Source organism: Papaver somniferum, chromosome 6 (genome assembly GCF_003573695.1).
Source record: "Papaver somniferum cultivar HN1 chromosome 6, ASM357369v1, whole genome shotgun sequence".
Classification (NCBI taxonomy): Eukaryota; Viridiplantae; Streptophyta; class Magnoliopsida; order Ranunculales; family Papaveraceae; genus Papaver; species Papaver somniferum.
In genome coordinates this window covers 173741176-173760315 of record NC_039363.1, presented here as the reverse complement: position 1 = coordinate 173760315, position 19140 = coordinate 173741176, and the positions used below count along the sequence as shown (strand labels likewise).

The 19140-nt window shown below is 36.4% G+C and overlaps 2 protein-coding genes and 1 pseudogene across 2 annotated transcripts; all 3 read left to right on the top strand.

The window, feature by feature from the left end:
• Positions 1–4054: 4054 nt before the first annotated feature.
• Positions 4055–4558, top strand: LOC113291833. The gene has a single exon (XM_026541322.1). The coding sequence runs from the start codon at positions 4055–4057 to the stop codon at positions 4556–4558; it is 504 nt and encodes a 167-aa protein (XP_026397107.1).
• Positions 4559–13027: 8469 nt separating this feature from the next.
• LOC113291832 lies at positions 13028–18949 on the top strand (annotated as a pseudogene).
• LOC113290161 (FBD-associated F-box protein At5g22730-like) lies at positions 14340–16790 on the top strand. The gene is made up of 3 exons (XM_026539707.1): positions 14340–15788; positions 15938–16093; positions 16258–16790. The coding sequence occupies exons 1-3, from the start codon at positions 15462–15464 to the stop codon at positions 16576–16578; spliced, it is 804 nt and encodes a 267-aa protein (XP_026395492.1). The 5' UTR covers positions 14340–15461; the 3' UTR covers positions 16579–16790.
• Positions 18950–19140: the final 191 nt, after the last annotated feature.

Below are 19140 nucleotides of genomic sequence, written 5' to 3'. Positions count from 1 at the left end.
CAACCTGTTATTTCTAGAGAAGAAGTTATTTCTGCTGCTGCGGAGCATGATGCTCTATCCAACCTTAAAAGGAAAATTAACCCAAGAGCTGATTTGAGAAAATGTACCAGAGGTAGTAACTCTACCTTAGATAGCATTGTAGTAATCCCAAATCAATCTGATATGTATGAACCTGATTATTAAACTTTTTGCCCTTTTATTACCAAATTGGGAGATCTCCTTGCCATTAACCTCTCCAACTGTACTCTCAATACCCATTCTCTGGTTGACCGCTATGGTAGTTATAATGTGTCTGTCGATGATACTCCAAGCAACGATGGTGTCCGCAATAATTCTCTTCACGAGGCTGCTTCTCTGAATCTCGGTTCTACCCAGGAGACTAATCAAATTGGTGGTTCTAATAATTCTGCTCTTGATGGTGGTTCTGCATCCACCACTCAGGTAAATTCAAATCCCTCACCTCCTATTATTGATCCCACTAATATTTTTATATATTTCAATCCTTTTCTTGTTAATAATGTGAATGTGCTTGGATGGAATATTAGAGGATTGGGTAAGAAAACAACTAATAAGGAACTTAGCTTGTTGTATAGAACCATTAACCATGATATTATCTTTCTATCGGAAACCAAGATGAATAAAGATTTGGCTGCTAGAAGAATGAAAATTTTTGGATACCATTGCACTTTTAATGTCCCAAGTATTGGTAGAAATGGTGGTGTTATCCTTGCTTGGAAGAAGGAAATCTAACTCAATGTTATATCCTCTAGTTTGAGGGGCATCTATGTTACTACTACTGATATTATCGACTCCAAAGTTTGTCACTTACGTTTTATATATAGTGAACCTAATAACAGTCTTAGACAAGCCTTTTGGGAAGATCAATGTCAGTTACCTAAACCACCTTTAGACGAACTTGTTTTCTTTATAGGTGACTTTAATGCTCTGTTAGGTACTGAAGATAAAAATAGTGTCTTGGAAGTTGATGATTCTGATTTTCTCAATTTCAGAAATTTTTGTGATACTTTTGATTTGCATGATCCTGGTTTCTCTGACCCTATATTTACTTGGTCTAATATGCAACAAGGTCCTGATCTTATTCTTGAATGTCTTGATAGATGTCTTATTAGTCCAATTGCTGAAACTTTGTTCCCCAAACTGTGTGTTAATAACTTGCCTAGTGATTCTTCTGATCATTTTCCTATGCATATTGGTTTTAACTATGATGATGTTTGCATGCCTAGGCCTTTTTATTTCATGGCTATGTGGATAGAGGATCCCACTTGTAGAGACATTATATCCAACTCTTGATCTGTTAATGTGGTGGGATCCCCTGCCTATAAGATCAAAGCCAAACTTTTAAATACAAAAAAAAAGGTCTTCGTGATTGGAACAAGTGTTCATATGGTAATATCCAAACTAATATTTCTACTACTAGGAAGGAACTTTCTGATACCCAAACCATAGCTCCTACAGATTGTAGAGCCATCTCTAGAGTCAAATCTAGATTGGAATATCTCTACAATTTGGAAGAACTCTATTGGAAAGATAAATCCAGAGAGATTTGGCTCATGGAAGGTAATAAAAATTCACCATATTTTCATAGAGTCACCCTTTTCAGGAGAAAGAGAAATGTTATTAGTTGGATTAAAAATGTTGCTGGTACTATTCTAACTGATATACATAGCATTAGCACATCTTTTGTTGACTATTTCGAAAATTTGTACTCTTCACACCCCTAACAAGTCCAAGATGAAATCCTTCTTGATCTTCCTGTTTAATTTTTTGAGAATGATAATTCTTCTCTAAACTCTCCCCTCATTGCAGAGGAGATTAAAAATGATGTTTTTCAAATGGGTGGTAAAAAGCCCCTGGCCCCGATGGTTTTACTGGTCTTTTCTATCAAAAACATTAGGACATTGTGGGAGAAGCTGTTGTTGACATGACTCAAACTTGCTTCAGAATTGGAAATGTTGCTAAAGTTTTTAATCATACTAACATAGCTCTTATCCCCGAAGTCCCTCTAGCTGAGTTGGTCTCCAAATACAGACCCATAGGACTTTGTAACTTTATTTACAAAATGTTTTCTAAAAATCTAGCTAACAGATTAAAACCCTTTATGAATAATATCATTTCCAAAAATGAAAGTGCCTTTGTCCCGAAAATAAGTATTTCTGATAACATCCTTCTTGCTAATGAGGCCATCTATGCTGTCAATCATCATGATAAAGTCATTGGTATTGCTGCCATCAAACTTGACATGTCTAAGGCCTATGATAAGATGGAATGGTCTTTTCTTGAAAAGGTTTTGAAAAAAATGGGTCTCTCTGATCACTGGGTTAAACTCATAAATCAGTTTGTCTCCACTGTCTCTTATTCTGTTCTCCTTAATGGTAGCCCCACTGGCCTTATCAAACCAGAAAGAGGCTTAAGACAAGGAGACCATATGTCTCCTTATCTTTACATCATTTTCTCTGAGGCGTTGTCCTCTTACATTGATGCTCTAACTAGAAAAGGGTTGGTTGAAGGCATAAAGGTGTGTAAAAATGCTCCTGCTATGACACACCTTCTCTTTGTTGATGATTCCTTGCTATTTTCTAAAGATACTATTGAGGACTTCCAGACTATCAAAGAGTATCTTCAAAAGTACTGCTTGGCCTATGGTCGAGAAATTAATTTTGACAAGTCTAGTATCCTGTTTAGCAAAAAATTTCCAGAACATCTCAAACTGCAGCTCTCTAATATCCTGGATATTAGTAATGGAGATCTAGGAAAAAAATATTTGGGTACCCCTACAACTTTTAAAGCGTCTAAAATCCAAACCTATATAGGTATTCTCCAGGCTATTGATGCTAGAATCTCTATCTGGATCCATAAGCTTCTTTTCCAAGCTGCTAGAACTACTTTAATAAAGCATATTGGTCAGGCCATCCCTCTTTATCAAATGGGAGATTTCCTTATCCGCAAATACCTTTGTAAGAAAATGGATTCTCATCTATGTAGATTTTGGTAGGGGGAATTCTTGACTCAAAAGATAAAAAACTCCATCTTTTGGGTTGGGACATTCTTTGCTCTCTTAAGTCTGAAGGAGGCCTTGGTATTAGAAAAGCTGAACTCAATAACCTTTTTATGCTTGCCAGGAATGCATGGAGGATAATTGAGAATCTTGATTGTTTGCTAGCTTCTACTCTGAAAGCTAGATATTTTCCAAGAACTGATTTTTTAAATGTCAAGTGTCCTGCCAATTGTTCTTGGACTTGGAAATGTTTACATGCCATTAAAGAGCTTATCAAACCTTTTATCACTTGGATTGTTGGAGATGGTAAATTTATTGACCCTTGGTGTGACAAATGGATTCCTTCTTTAGGATCTGTTGTCCCCATGGTGCCTCCAGATCCAACTATAAAAGTTTCTTATTTTATTAATCCTATTACCAGACCTTGGGATGTTGACAGATTAAACACCCACTTTGGTGATGCTTCTGCTAAGAAGATCGTCACCATTCCCTTAAGCCAGTGTTGCACTCTTGATAGGAGGAGTTGGGATGTTTCAAAGAATGGTAGATTTACCTCTAAATATGCTTACTTGGGACTTCGAGGGCTCAGGCCTTCCCCTTGTAGTGCTCTTTAGAAGTGTATTTGGAAAATTAGTGTACCTTATAGAATTCAAGTTTTCAGTTGAAAATTAGTGTACCTCATACTAGAATGCATATGAGTTATGTTGATTGTTCTAGATGTAATGACCCCTCTGAATCGATTATGCATGCCTTAATTCTTTGCCCTTTTGCTAGTCTTGTTTGGTTCTTATCGTCTTTCTGTGTCAAGCTCAGGCTTTTAGTACTAAATATTTCATGGATTGGACGTTATTCTGGTTAGTTAATCCCGTCTCTAAACTCTCATATGGGGATCAATGTCTCTTTGTTGTTATCCTTTGGTCCTTATGGCAAAGTAGAAATAACCTAGTGTTTCAGAACATCAAGGAGAATTACATTGTTTTTTTGATGAGAGCCAGAGCCATGTTATTAACTAGAAAATCCACTATTAGTGTTTCCACTATGGTTCCTATTAGTATAAGTGACAAATGGATGCCACCACCAACTGGATGGATAAAATGCAATACATATGGAGATTATGATGATATTTCTGGGAATAATGGTGCAAGCTTTGTGATGGGGGACTTCACCAACACTGCTTCCTTTCGTGCCTCCATTGTTTTTCAAGTTGAGTCTCCCGAAGAAGCTGAAGCCAGAGCTATTTGGGAGGCCTTACAAAAAGTTGTGGAGAAAAAACTTACTCATCTAATCATAGAAAGTGATGCTCAGAGTCTAATCAATCAATTTTCTGCTAGCGTGTTTGATGGGAACTCTAGAACGAATGCCATCTTTAAGGATATCCAGTTTTTTTCTTCCAAGTTTGTAGCTTGTTTATTTATCTTTCAGCCACACACCTGTAATTTTGTGGCTCATGAACTTGCCCTTTGGGCTAAAACAAACAATCCTACTATGTACCGGTATGTTCCTCCAATATGGCTGATGCCTTTTGTTGATGGGGATCATTAACCTTTTTGAAGGCTTTTGATTTAAAAAAATATATATATTGTTTCTTTGAAATGTCGAAGGAAGTGTCTTTACCAGACATATAATATGTATTTGATTGTTGTCGGATGTCTACAAATACGACGGATCCGGAGATTAGAGATATTATAAGATTTTCTTCGAGTATAACATGTTGGCCATTGTGATAAAAAAAAGTACATGTTGGCGTTATATAATGAATGAATACAGGAAAGAAGAGAAATGATGAGATCATGGAAAGAAAATGTAACTCAAATTTGTCTCCCATTTCGAAACCTTAAATTTTTATTTTTATTTTATCTTATTTTTGCTGCGAACCTTAAATATTTATTTATATGGGGTGATAAAACCAAGTGTGGGAATGAGCAGAAAAAATGATTTGTTTTGGGAAACGTAATGAGATGCTTCTAATCCTTTATTTGGGTGACTTGCGTCTGGTTAACAAGGGTGTAAATGGGTTTTTTTTGTTTTTGTTTTCACAAGTTTTCACAATTTTTTATTGATTTAAGAAATATGGTCGCTAAAATTTGTTTATCTTTAGAAATAAAAACCAATTTCCAAAACTCATAGACTTTTATATTTTATTTCATTTTTCTCTCCTTCCTCCATATTCCGTCTCTTTCTCTTCCTTTGTACTTTTTTTTCTCGGTTCCTCCAAAGATAACCGGAAAACAAAGTAAAATATTAGGTCTTGGTGATCACTTGGGTTTTCTCCATAATCTTTGAAAATAAAAATCGATTTGGATTTTAGGTTTTAGTAATTTTAATGAGTTCTCTTCATCATAATTAGATTATATTTCTGGAAAAAGAAATTGGGATTACGTTCCGACAATCGCAAACGCGGACTTGTAACAGATTTTTTTTATGTTTATTAACATCGTGGTGTATTTATTATTCTAATCAAATCTCAAATATATAAATTTAATGTTGTTGTTTCAAAATGGTAGTGGTGATCAAGATCATGGATAGACTAATTAGTTATGTGACCCATCACGATCAGTAGAAATTATGTGAATCTTGAATTTATTTGTCAGAACAATACGATTTTATGTCAGTTACTAGCGAAGATGATTAGTCGTGGTGAAATTGATAACTATTACCACCGCAGTTTCTGATCCCGTCAAACCATAGGTTGACTTGGATGATGATCGCTTTTGATTACATGAACCTTCCTTCATCCAAGATCAATTATCACAATCAAACACTTGATAGATATATCATGGAACATAGAAATAACCCTTTACAACTTCTTGCCTCATCTCAAGATAGTTACATGATGGGTGATGTCAAGATCTTGTTAACAAGAGGTTGGATGAGCAAGATGCTCACAAACCACTCTGGCGTGACAGTTTCCTGGTTTTTTTTATTTATCCTTATAATGACAAGATATGATATTTCGTAACCATCTGGAGTAGTCAAGACTATTGCAGACGTGGAAGCTTTTCTGACATGCACAGGTTTACCACGCTGATAACAAGTTTTAACAGAGACTAAAACCTGAATTGGCACCTTATTGCTCAAGATCACTGCAACGTAATCCAAGAACTTAAATGTTTTTTCAAAATCTAAAAAGAGATCTTTGTCTACAGACCTTCTTTTGTTGCATTCCGTAAATATACTATTTAGCAATCTTTTAAGACAACGAAGCTTTTTACTCTTAACATGACGTTTCTTGTTTTTACCCTTTGCAGAGGATTCTTTATTTTTTCCTATCAATTCTTTACAATCAATAAAGGTATTTGAAATCTTGAATGATTCGAGAGCATCCTGTGAGACAATAAGTCCTGAGGATAATAAACTCTAAATAATCGTTAAGGAATTCTGGTGTACGTCATCAGAGATTTCGTCTCTATCCATATAGTCAGACTGCTTCAAACACAGACTTATTAGGTCTAAGCGTATTTGCCTGCTTAGATATAAATTGAAAACGCGGGGTTACCAAAAAACACCACCACTTTTTTCTTGGGCAATCTGTATGGACAAACTCAATACAACTCCGAGAATTTAACTCAATAAAGGAATAATATCTAGAGTTATATCTCTCTCTCTTGCGATTAGAACGTTTATAGAAACAAATCCGTGAACCTAATTACAAAGAGATAACTTGGACGGTACCAAAGTCCAATGTCCAAGAATCAATCAAGTCGTATCCTACAAACTAGGTCGGATGTATCTATTATTATTGATCAACACACAACCTGTGATATTTCAATTACAAAGATAAACAACATAATGCGGAAAAAGAAATAATACAGACACTAGAAGTTTTGTTAACAAGGAAACGGCAAATGCAGAAAAACCCCGGGACCTAGTCCAGATTGAACACCAAACTGTATTAAGCCGCTGCAGACACTAGCCTACTACCAATTAACTTCAGACTGGAATGTAGTTGATCCCTAAAAGTTATCCCACATATTAAGGTACAATCACTCTCCTTACGCCTCTTGAATCCCAGCAGGAATCCGCGCAATTCCTCGGATGATGTCAAACCAACTAAGAGTTGATTCAACTCAATTAAAGACTTTAAACCAAATCTCCCTCCCATAGATTACGCTTATATAATTGATTTCCTTTTACAATCAAATAGTATGATCAAAGGCATGAAAATCGATACCAATAGAAAAAAGTCTAGCTAACCTCAAAATCCGGACTTATGCAACCCGAAGTGCAGCCTGGATTATTACTCACCTGACAAGTATAAAACTGTGGAATCAACAAAGTTTGAGACATAGTGAACTTTGATGATTTATATCTATCTTGATCAATGGAGCTAGCAAGCTCTACAAACAATCAAGATCAGGATACTCGAGTTATCAAGGAAAGATAAGTGGACCTGGCTTCATGAATCCCTATGAAAACTTTGTAATCGCTACACCCTAAAAAGGTTTATGGAGAGGAAGATTCTAGATACAACTAGGACACACCAAAAAGTAATGTCGGGATTCAAAGATCCCAGTTACTTGGAGTTCCCTTTTTATAGACATTCAAAACATAGGTTGCTTTAAGCTTAAGCTAAGATAGTTTTTGAACCAAGCAAACAATATCCACCATTAGAGAAATCGTTGAATCTGATTTACGTATGCAAGATATACACTCTGGTTAGGTGGCACCGTAACCAAATCGTGTACAAAGACTATGTTCAACATGGTTATCCGAAACTAGTCGGTCTGAACTTAAAAGCTTAATTTTCATTTTCATGAACACATAAGACATTAACTCTGAGTCACAAACATGTGATCATATAAGTCTAGTGTTTTTAGAGAATTAATCAAGTGCTAATTATCTCATAAAAATAATTTAAACACCCTTGAAAATATAATCGACATGGTTAGTATGTGTACAAGGTACAAATAATATTGTCGTTCCTGAGTCGGTTCAGTCACAGTACGCATACCGGTTTGGATACTTTAAACCAAGACCAAAGTTCCGGAGTTCACAAAACTTTTTTAGCTTTTCGTATAACTTTCCCCCAAACCTAAGTTCCGGAGTTAACAGAACTTTTAAGGTTTACGTACCGGTTTGGAAACCTTAAGATTGTCGCCGGTTCCGGAGTTCACACAACTAAATCGGTTTGCGTACCGGTTTAAAAGCGCTACCGAGTTCAGGAACACAAAAATGTTTAAGTTTGTGTACTGGTTTGGATTCTCACCCGGGTTTTGTAACCACAGTTTAAGAATGGTTTCACTAGTGGAAAATGGAAGTTAAACCACTGCCAAGACAAGAGGTATTATCATCAAAAACGACTGTGTTCATCAGTTGGAATCTGGGAGTGGTTTTTTCCAAAACGACTGTGGCTCACAGAAGTTGAAATCTTTAAAAATACGACTTTCTCTGACAGTCAATTGATAACACTGACATTCACAGTGGTTTCTAAAGTTTTAAATTAGAAAATATAAAAGTTAATCACCAGTTTTGAGAAGTGGTTTATATGGGCTGAATACTTTTTAAAAATCTGATTCGTCTGCATCCCAGTCTGACTAGTTTTTCATCTGACTGGCCTAAAATTTGAAATTCACTAAAGTGAACTTTAATATATGCTCATTTGATAACAAAACATTCACCATTCAATCCAAATTCGAAATATGTTTACAATAGTAACTCGATTTACATTAATCGAGCTAACAGTTAGGTCAAAAACCCCAAAAAGTTTTACACAAGTAATGAATTCACACCATTCTAAGTTATAATTATACTTGAGCATTCTTAAAAGCTAATTTTCTTACAATTACTGAAACCCAACCTACAGACAAAAGATGAACTGAGCTCCCCAACTGAATGGAATGTTATCCTGCAGAAAAAATAAGTTTGGCGTTAGAGGTTTAATAAAAAAATTCCTAACAACATAGTATGACCTAAAAATATTCTTGACCACTTCAATTTCAACACCACTGTTGACCTCTTACAGACAAGTGCACGTTGAAGGAACCAAAAATTTGCAACAAGCACTACACCCATTCGCAACTAACGGATTATGTAAAAACAACACACAAGAAGGTGGATCGATGTGCTTACTGCAAACACAAAGGATCGCATAAAAATACAAAGAAACACAAATACGCAGATAAAAACAAATTAACTTTGATGCGCAATTTAGTACCTGGCCTAATGCTTGCAAGAGAATTGAACGGAGCGCTCCTTCTGCTAAGTCTAAAGAACCAGAGCTCAACAACTGTAGACGAGTTCAAAAAAAATGGCGGGCAAAGGCAGCTACAAAAGAACCAGGTGAATGTCGTATTACACCACCTGCTCCTGCAAAATAGAGTAAAACGATGAAGCTCCATCACAGTTCAACTTATAGAAAGGAAAAAGAGGACATTTCCAGTTTAATGAGCAACAATCTTTAGGTTAACATTCCTGAGTTTCTGTTTTTCAACCAAAAACCAGTACTCTTAAGCCTAATTGTAAGCTAAATCAACAACCTGGTCAACACTAAAAACACAATTCCTAAAAAGGTGATTATTTCTAGCTATCTATATATTCCAAAGAATATAAGGATATAAAGAAGACCACGACAGACCATTACAAGTGTTGCAAGCATTCAAGCATAGAGAAGATAAAAATAAGAAAAATTCAAGCATTCAGTCGAGAGATATTACCTGATCTCCATCCAATACTCGTCGTCAGCTAAAGATGTTGAAGAAAGAAGGTTGATTCGTGGATGAAGCAAACACATATGGATCTTCATAAGCATTCACCTTTAGGCCGGATCTTTTGGGAGATTATAATACAAGATCCCAATGCTTTCTAGTCTCATCAGTGCAATAAAAGACTTAGGCAGCTTGAGAAGCATGGATGAAGGGTTCGTCAACTTCTTTTGAGCTTCTCTTAAACTTTTCGAAGTTGACGAACCTCGAGTTTGTCTCTGCATCCACATATGATCCAGTTGTTTTGTCTTCTACCTGGACCCAGTCACAAAGAAAAACAATTTCTGTGAAATCTTCATAATCGAGCTCAAGTATCTTTTTCACAATGCCAAAGTAAGAAGTATCATCACCCACCAAGTTGGTATCTTTGGCGCTTGCTCTAAAGCTGGTGAAGGCATCCATGGTCACTCCACTATTTTGTGTACTCATAAACTGCTCTGCATCTGCTGTATAAAACAGATAATCATTCACCGAATACGCTCTATAGGAAACTGTCTTGAAGGAAGGACCAAGTACGAGCCTGTGAAAATCTGTCATGGGAGTTCCTAAAAGTTGCTCTTTTAACCAGGGAATGTAATCCTGACGCTTACTCCTTGATCTTCAGTTAAAAGTATTATTGTATGCCTTGTATTTCTTGTGAAACAATAAAGACAATGGTACATGACATGGTTACTTCACACTATAGAGATTATATGGTCAAGATGGTGTAAAGAAACTGTTCACAGATAAAGTTAAGGATTCTACTTACTCTTTTCATTCAGTATTTTCATCTGAATGTCTCAATACCCAAAGACAAACTTGTTGATGTTGTAAGGAATTTAACTGGTATGGTTTTCCTTGTGAATTAGGCGGTTCTGGACCTTCGTAAACCTCACCGTGCAATGTTATCTTTCCATGATACTTATAAGACTTTTGCTTACCCTCAGGAATGAACTCCATCCAATGGAGCGCTCCTTCATCGACCTCATATTGTGCAGTTATAGACCCTTCAATATAGTTTTTGTTCCGACCATAAACCTTGTAGGTTCTCATCATCCTGCACATGTGATTAGGAACACAATTATATATATAAGGTATACATAAGTTCATAAAGTAATAAATAAACTGAAAGGATCGACAATTAAAGAAGTATACCTCTCAAAAGGGTACATCCACCTAAATTGAACTGGTCCCATTGTTAGTGCCTCTTCGGCCAAATGTACGACAAGATGAGTCATCGTAACAAAAAAATCCGGTGGGAAGTACATCTCAAACACACATAAAGACTCCACAACACGTTCGTGCATTAGACGAAGCTCTTCACGATCAATAACCTTATAACAAAGAACTTTGAAAAACAATGACAATTGACGTATTGCCTCACGCAAAAGCTTATGCCCTTTGAAACATTAAATTAGAAAATTGGCATCAAACCCTGCATAAGCATGTGGTCGTCGTGGGAATTCAAACACTTAAATTGTAACTATTTCATATCCACTTTCTTTTTCCGAGTTTCCTCTATAACCAATAGGAACTTTCAGTTTGCTAAAAGTTTTACAGATAGTTCTCTTTCATTCTTAGGCAAACAATAAGGAGCAGGGGGGGGGCGTTCTACTTTACCATTTATTTCCGTCAACCACAAGTCAGGTTTTAAGTTCAGAAGTTCCAAATCTTTGCGCGCTGGATCCCCATCCTTAGACTTATTCTTGTGGCTCATGAAAGTCCCAAACAAGTTCTTTGCAAAGTTCTTTTCTACATGCATCACATCCACATTATGACGAAGTTGCATAAACTAAAGTTAAGAATAACTAAGTTAGCAAAACTTACAAATAACAAAAACATATTGATTAAAGTTATCAAATGCCTAAAAATAACCACATATTCACTTACCTTCCAATATGGCAGATTGTATAGAATTGATCTCTTCGAATACGGAGAATCAACTAGTGACCGCTTTACCATCTTCCTGAATTCCTTATTTATTGTTGCTGACCTATATATCAAACAATTCAACGCCACTCAAATGAATTGGTGCATCCCTATCTTCCTTAAATCCATTGAACTTGTCGGTTTCACGTCTGTAAGGGTGAGACCGATCTCTTAAAAATCTTCTATGACCCATGTATGCAAACTTATTACCCCATTTCAGCCTCAGAGCCTTAGTATCTTCACCACACGCCGGACAACCAAATTTTCCAGATGTTCGTAGACCAGACATATACGCATAATCCGGATAGTCATGTTTACACCACATCAAAATTGCTTTCATTGTAAAGGAATTCTTTGTATGCACATCATACGTCATCTTTCCTTTTAACCATAACTCAATTAACTCATCAATTAAGGTCTACAAATAAACATCAATATTGCCATTGGGACCACTTGGACCAGGAATAAGTAGTGCTAACAGTGTAAAATCTTTTGACATGCATACTGATGGGGGAAGGTTAAAAGGAAAAACCATGATGGGCCAAGTACTGTGCGTAGTCATCATTCCAAAAGGATTAAAACCATCAGTGGCTAGTCCTAGACGCACGTTACGTTTCTCAGCAGCAAACTCAGGCCACTTCCTATCAATTGACTTCCAAGAAGAATAATCCACAGGATGTCGCATGTGTGTGATACTTTCTTCAACATTAGAATGATAGTACATCTTCTCAGCAATCCACGGAGTACCATACCAACGATGTAACCTTTCAGTAATTGGGAAAAACCTTAGTTTCTTCACCGGCACTTTTCTAGCATTTGGATCACTCCCTTCAGGAGGTACTTTCCATCTACTTGCATGGCATTTAGGACACTCATCATAATCAACATACTCCTTTCGATAAAGTATGCAATCATTAGAGCAAGCATGGTGACGTGTTCCCTTCCGGCAAAATAGTTTTCATAAATTTTAATAATTCTGTAAAAAAAACATTGGAACACTGATACCTTGCTTTCATACTAAGAAGATCAATCACTGTCGACAATTTTGTATGTTCACCACCATAATATGGATACATGGGTTGTAATGCATCCAACATCCTCTTTCTGAAATCGATATCAACACCATCTTCAACACTAGCACCATCACCGCCTTCTACATTAGCACCAGAACCATCTTCAACATTAGCATCAGAACCATCTTCATCAACAACACCATTTTCATGGTTACCAAGCTCAGTGCGACCTAGTGTGTCTAAGAACAAGTCGACCATTCTCGGAAAAGAAGCTTCATTCACAACATTATTAGTGGGTAATGCAGGAGCTCTAACAGTGAAATTATTCACATGAGGTTTCTCACCATGATGGATCCACGTTCGGTATGTCACATCGAACCCATAGAAATATGCATACCGATCCGGTTCACAAGTCACACATATTTTCATATGATATACAGTAGAATATGTGTACCACTAATCTGTAAGTCGATATATAGCTACTCCGTAACGTGTACAAGTACATGTAATATGGGTTCAAACATATAAAAGTTTTTCCAGTAAAACTGATACCACTGCCCTGTATCAGAATCAATAGTAGTTCTATATTTCTCTAAATCAATTCGAAACATTCCTGAATAACATCAACGACACATATCACTGTTCCAGAATATTTCCGCATGATAAACTTGAATCATGATTTTGATTCCGAACAATAAATTTTCCTTAACCGAAATTCATCAAGCATGAACAAATGTTCATTAAGCTTAGTCATTATATTTCGAGAAATTCGTTAACTAGATAAATAGTTATCGACTCGAAATTCTTGTCTATGCATAGTAGTCTAATTAATTATGCGAAATCGTCTCAAATGATAGAAAGTGAATATAACTTGAGATATAGGTGGGTCAGTCTTCACATACTTTTTGTTGATGAAGTTCTCCAAAAGCTTTGGTTGATCTTCACCTTCAAACGGTAGAACACAATGATGACTACCGTGATCCTCTGTTTCTCAACTACATTTTTATCCTAGTCCTAGACTTAACTAATTGTAGACTAGAAGATATATTTTTGATAACTAAATTTGACAACAAGTTTGAGAAAGCAACACTTGTGAGTTTGACCGAGCAATGCTCTAACAATATCCCCCTTTGTCAATTTTAGTGATAAAACTGCTAACACATATGGATAAAAAATAAAGCTTCGACAACTTCTTGAATCCAACATGTCTTGATTTCCTTGGCATCTTCAAATCCCTGAACTCTTCTCAATTTCAAGCTCCAACTATTATGAACGTGTTCAACTCGGCATCGTTGTTGTTGAAGAACCGATTCCGTAGCGATAACAACTTTATAAAACAAATGTTCTCAATCGTCGTTATACAGAAACATAGTATTATTCCTTTCTCCAAAGTTCAATTGTATCTCAGCTCTGAACTAATACTACGTGATATGTTTCTCCCCCTTAATCAATATTTACGTCTTTTTGCATAATTGGTAAAACCTATAGATTATTAATTTACTCCCGCTTACATAGTGATCCGTAAACCATATGTATGTAGTATGAAACTACTAAATAATTCTCACCTTTTTTATCAATAAACTTAACAAAGGTACGAAATCACGGGATCATAATGAATACAATCAAAATATATGTCAAGTCTTAAGAAAGTTTGCAAGAAAGGAACTCAAAAAAAAATTCTCTGACAAGGTCTGTAATTAACAAAATGATTCACGCCCTCTGTTCTTGGGCTTTAGTTGAGAAAGAATTTCAGAATATTTCTCAAGGATGTAATGAAAAACCGGCATTCTATCTTTTTAGAGTTGCCAAATCTTTTTCCCAGATGGGACCGTTTGTGAACCTCGTCCATGTTTGTTTCTCTTTTATGGATTTAAATTTTTCTCTGCTGATTGAAAAAAACAAAAGAAAAACCTTCGATTTTCAAAACAAAAGATTTGTGAAACCAATTTCTATCGGATTGGATTAAAACCGAATCGGACCGGTCGATTGTCGAAAAAGCCGTCAGCATTGTAGTCGGCGCACTACCATCGCAGTTGAGTATTGCCGGTCGAACTCGCATTTATTGAATCTCAGCCCTCACTCCCTCTTCTGGAAAAAAAAAATGAAGAAAAAAACCTAAACCCGGAAGCAAAATTACATATCATGGGTGTGGCAGAGGACAGGATCAGTGAAATACCTGAATCTCTTATTCATCATATTCTCTCTTCTCTCCAATCAAATGTATTGCTTCAACTACAATTTTATCGAAAAGATGGAACAATCTCTGGTTATCTCTTCCGGTTCTTGATTTTACTCAATGGCGATCTCCTCCTCCTCCTATTTCTACTGCACACGAACATCATAACGAAGAAGAAGTCGATTCGGATACAGACGAAGATTCTGAGCAAGACGACTATCGAGTGATCAAAGATTCACCTCCAGTCGATTTATCAGAGACTAATAGGTTCATGGATTTTCTGGATAAGGTATTGTTTCTCGATAACTTGGCTCATGTTAAGAAATTCTGTCTCAAAACTGATAGTATGTATTTTGATCAAGACCGTGTAAAGAAATGGATTAATTCGATTGTATTGCGCGATGTTGAAGAGCTTATTCTTTATATCAAGTGCTCAGGGCCTAGAGTGGTTCCATTAGAACTATTTTATTGTGAATCATACTGTGTTAGATTTGCGGTTTCAGAACAAACAGGTTCTAGATCAATCACCATTATCATTAATCTCATTTCAAAGACTTAAGAAACTCCGTCTTTCGTTTATTGAATTCAAGGATAAAACATTGGCAGTGCAGTTTTTTTCTAATTGCCCCGTGCTTGAAGATCTGTACATGACTAATGTCAGTTGGAAAGGTTTAGATGTTATATGTTTCGCGTTACCTCAGCTTAAGTTTTTTACCATAAGAGGTTTTGGAAGAGAATCTATTGAAAATGTTAAGGTTAAGTTTGACACACCGAATTTATTGTCCCTTACGTGGTTTGATCATCTTCCGGAGGAATTCATTGTTGATAGCTTTCCGTGTTTAGTTGAAGCTGGTATTCGATATAACTTTGCAGAGGGTCATACTAAAAGCAGATATCATTCTTTGTATGAGTTTGTTCAGAAGGTGTCTCATGTAAACCACTTAATGGTATCGCATACTTACTTTCGGCCCAAGGTATGTTCAGTTTTTCTTACTAGCTTGTTCTGTGATATGACTATTTTGCTCTAAGAAGTTGAGGTGAATTTGTTTTGTTATGACACCCGCATAGTATTGTGCAATGAATTTTTTGTACTTAGGAATAGTATGTATGCCTTGTTTATTAGATTCTCGACGACTCAAGTGTTCTACCTAGAAGCTACCATACCTTCAGTAATTTGGTCAGTTTCGAAGTGGATGTTATTTATTATGGGCAAATCGGACTGCTGTTCAACATAATTCTACAGTTTTCGCCAAATTTAGCATCACTCATCTTCCATCAGGTATGAACACGCCACTTATGAACGCATCGGTGCTTTAATATTTTGGTAATGTTAGCAATTAGAAACAAGAAAGAGAAGTAAGTTTTTCAATTTGCATCACAATTAGCTTGGATTGTTGCTAGTCTAATTAATGTTTTTTCATTTTTGGGTAACCTGGTCTGCAGCTCTTTTGGTTTCATAGACTCCATGAGGATGTGTTGCCGTTTAATATAGTGCCTCAGTGTTTGTTGCTATCTCTCAAGTCCATTGAGTTTCGAAAGTTTTACGGTTCCCCAAAGGAGATGGAGGTGGTTAAATTATTTTTGGAGAGTGCTAGAGTTCTTCAGACTATTACACTTGGAAGTTCATCACATCATTTAGAACATTTGAACAAGAAGAAACCTACAGCTGAGGAAGTAGAGGATGCCAATGATATAATTCTGGAGCAGTTACAAACATTTTCATGGGCTTCAGCTGATTGTTCAGTGAAGTTTCTGAGCCCTTAACTTCTTATCTTTTTAGATTTTGTTACTTTGCGGTTAAATTATGAATTCATGCCTTCTGAAATCCCAGCTGAAACAAAACACATTCTTATAGTAATAGTAAGCATATATTTGTGTTTATCAATATCGACTCTAGATGCTTAACTGCAGATTTTTGTATAACTGCAAACAGAAAAATATTGGTTCTTCGTGACGCCATGTTTTTCCAACTGAGAAATGGGTTCTTTAGACATGATTGTGCATTTCAAGCTGAATTAGTCATTTATTACATGTGATGTGACCAATTTCAGTTTATTTACCGTTGTACATTTTTGTAGTAGTCTAGTGCATACTGTTGGGCAACCAAAGCTTTTAGATGACATTCTAGTACAGTGGTAAATAGAGGGTGATGGCATCAATTTTTTTACGGATCAAGTAAATTAACCGTACAAGTGGACTTTTTTGATTTGCTGAACTGTGATAAATAGAGGGTGATGCCAGTCAAACCAACATTTTTCTGTTGGGAGTTGTTAATGAATTGCTGTATAAAAAAATCGTGTTCATCAGGTTTTGTTTTGTCTGCTTGAGTGTGATAAGTTGTTAGAAAACGTATAGTATAGAGCATAAATCTTGAACTGCAAATGTTCATGACGCGTGAGGTTCTTCGTCAGACTCTACCTTTTCATTAGAATGTCAACAATTTTGAATTTAAACAACAGATACACAGAGATTTTTTTCTCGATTTGGAAAATGATCGAAAACCTGTTACTTCCATCAGCTTGATTGGAAACGTCTACTTACATTTTTAGAAATGAACCTTCTCTGTTCTCACCTATTTTTCTTTGTTTTGCGTTCTTTCTTTCTTTTTCTTGCTCAGTTCTTTCTTTCTTTCTTTCTCTCTTTCGTTCTTTCTTTCTTTCGGTGCTTATATATTACACGAAAATAAAAGCATTATTTCATCACATCTTTTCTTTGTAATCCAATACCCTCTTCTCAATCCCCTTTCTTTTCACTCCCGAAGTTGGTTTCAACTCCAAATAAAAATGGCTTCAGAAATTTCCCATCAGCATCAACTTCATGTCTTTATTTTTCCTTTCACAACTCAAGGTCATATGATCCCAATGATCCATATTGCAAAATTATTTGCTGCTCGTGGTGTTAAAACTACAATTATTACTACACCTCTTACTGCAATAACCCTTTCAAAAACTATCGATCAAGATAGAGTAATATCCGGTCTCAATATTAGTATTCAGACAATTCCATTCCCTGCAGTCGAGGTCGGGTTGCCGGAAGGAACAGAAAGTGTTACCCAACTCGCATCACCTGACATGATTCCTAAATTCTTTCTGGCTGTTGGCATGCTCCAACAGACATTCGAGAAACTCTTAGAAGAACATCACCCAGATTTCGTTGTTGCTGATATGTTCTTAGCTTGGACGACTGAGGCAGCAGCAAAATTTGGCATTCCTCGGATGGTCTTTCATGGAACAAACATATTTTCTCAGTGTGTTGCCGAGAGTTTAACAATTAACAAACCATTTGAGAGCATTATGAACGATAAAGAATCGTTTTTAGTCCCTGGTCTGCCGGACAAGATAGAGATGACCCTGTCTCAAGTGCCCCAACATATTAAAAATAAAAGTGATTCTTTGTTTTCTGCATTAGCGGAGGAAATCAGAGACTCGGAGCAGAAAAGCTACGGAGTTTTGGTGAACAGCTTCAACGAGCTGGAGTCAGCATATGCTGAACATTACAAGAATGCAATGGGAATAAGAGCATGGCAAATTGGTCCTGTTTCGCTCCGCAGCAATGATACATTGGATAAGCCTGACAGGGGAAAGAAATCATCTGTTGAAGAACATAATATTTTGAAATGGCTCGATTCCAAGAAACCGAACTCGGTTATTTATGTGTCCTTCGGGAGTATGTCTAAACTCCCTAATGATCAATTGACTGAAATAGCAACCGGTCTTGAAGAATCAGGATGCTCATTTATTGGGGTTGGGAGAAAAATGATGATTGACGAGGATGAGAAATTCTTACCCGAAGGCTTTGAAGAGCGAATGAAAGGGAAGGGATTAATAATTAGAGAATGGGCACCGCAAGTGCTCATCCTCGGCCATCCAGCGGTTGGCGGATTTATGACTCATTGTGGGTGGAATTCTATTTTGGAAGGTATAACTGCAGGTGTTCCTATGATTACTTGGCCTATGTTTGCAGAACAGTTCTATAATGAGAAGTTTGTTACTGAAGTGTTGAAAATTGGAAGTACTGTAGGAGCATGAGGAATGGAAAGAATGGATTTGTGATTAAGAAGGAGAAGATATCTAAGGCAGTCACTCGGCTAATGAGTGATAATGAGAAGAAAACAGGCAGATGCGAAAGCGAGTGATAGAACTTAGCGAAAAGGCGAAGAGAGGTGTAAAAGAAGATGGGTCATCTAATGTCCAATTTACTTCTTTGATTGAGGAATTGAAAATGTTGCAGTAAGAATCAATACGTAACTATGAAAAGTAAAAAGTCTTGGGAGTCTGTCAGACAACCGCACGACCACCACAGCAGGCCAAGGGCCAAGCTGAGGCT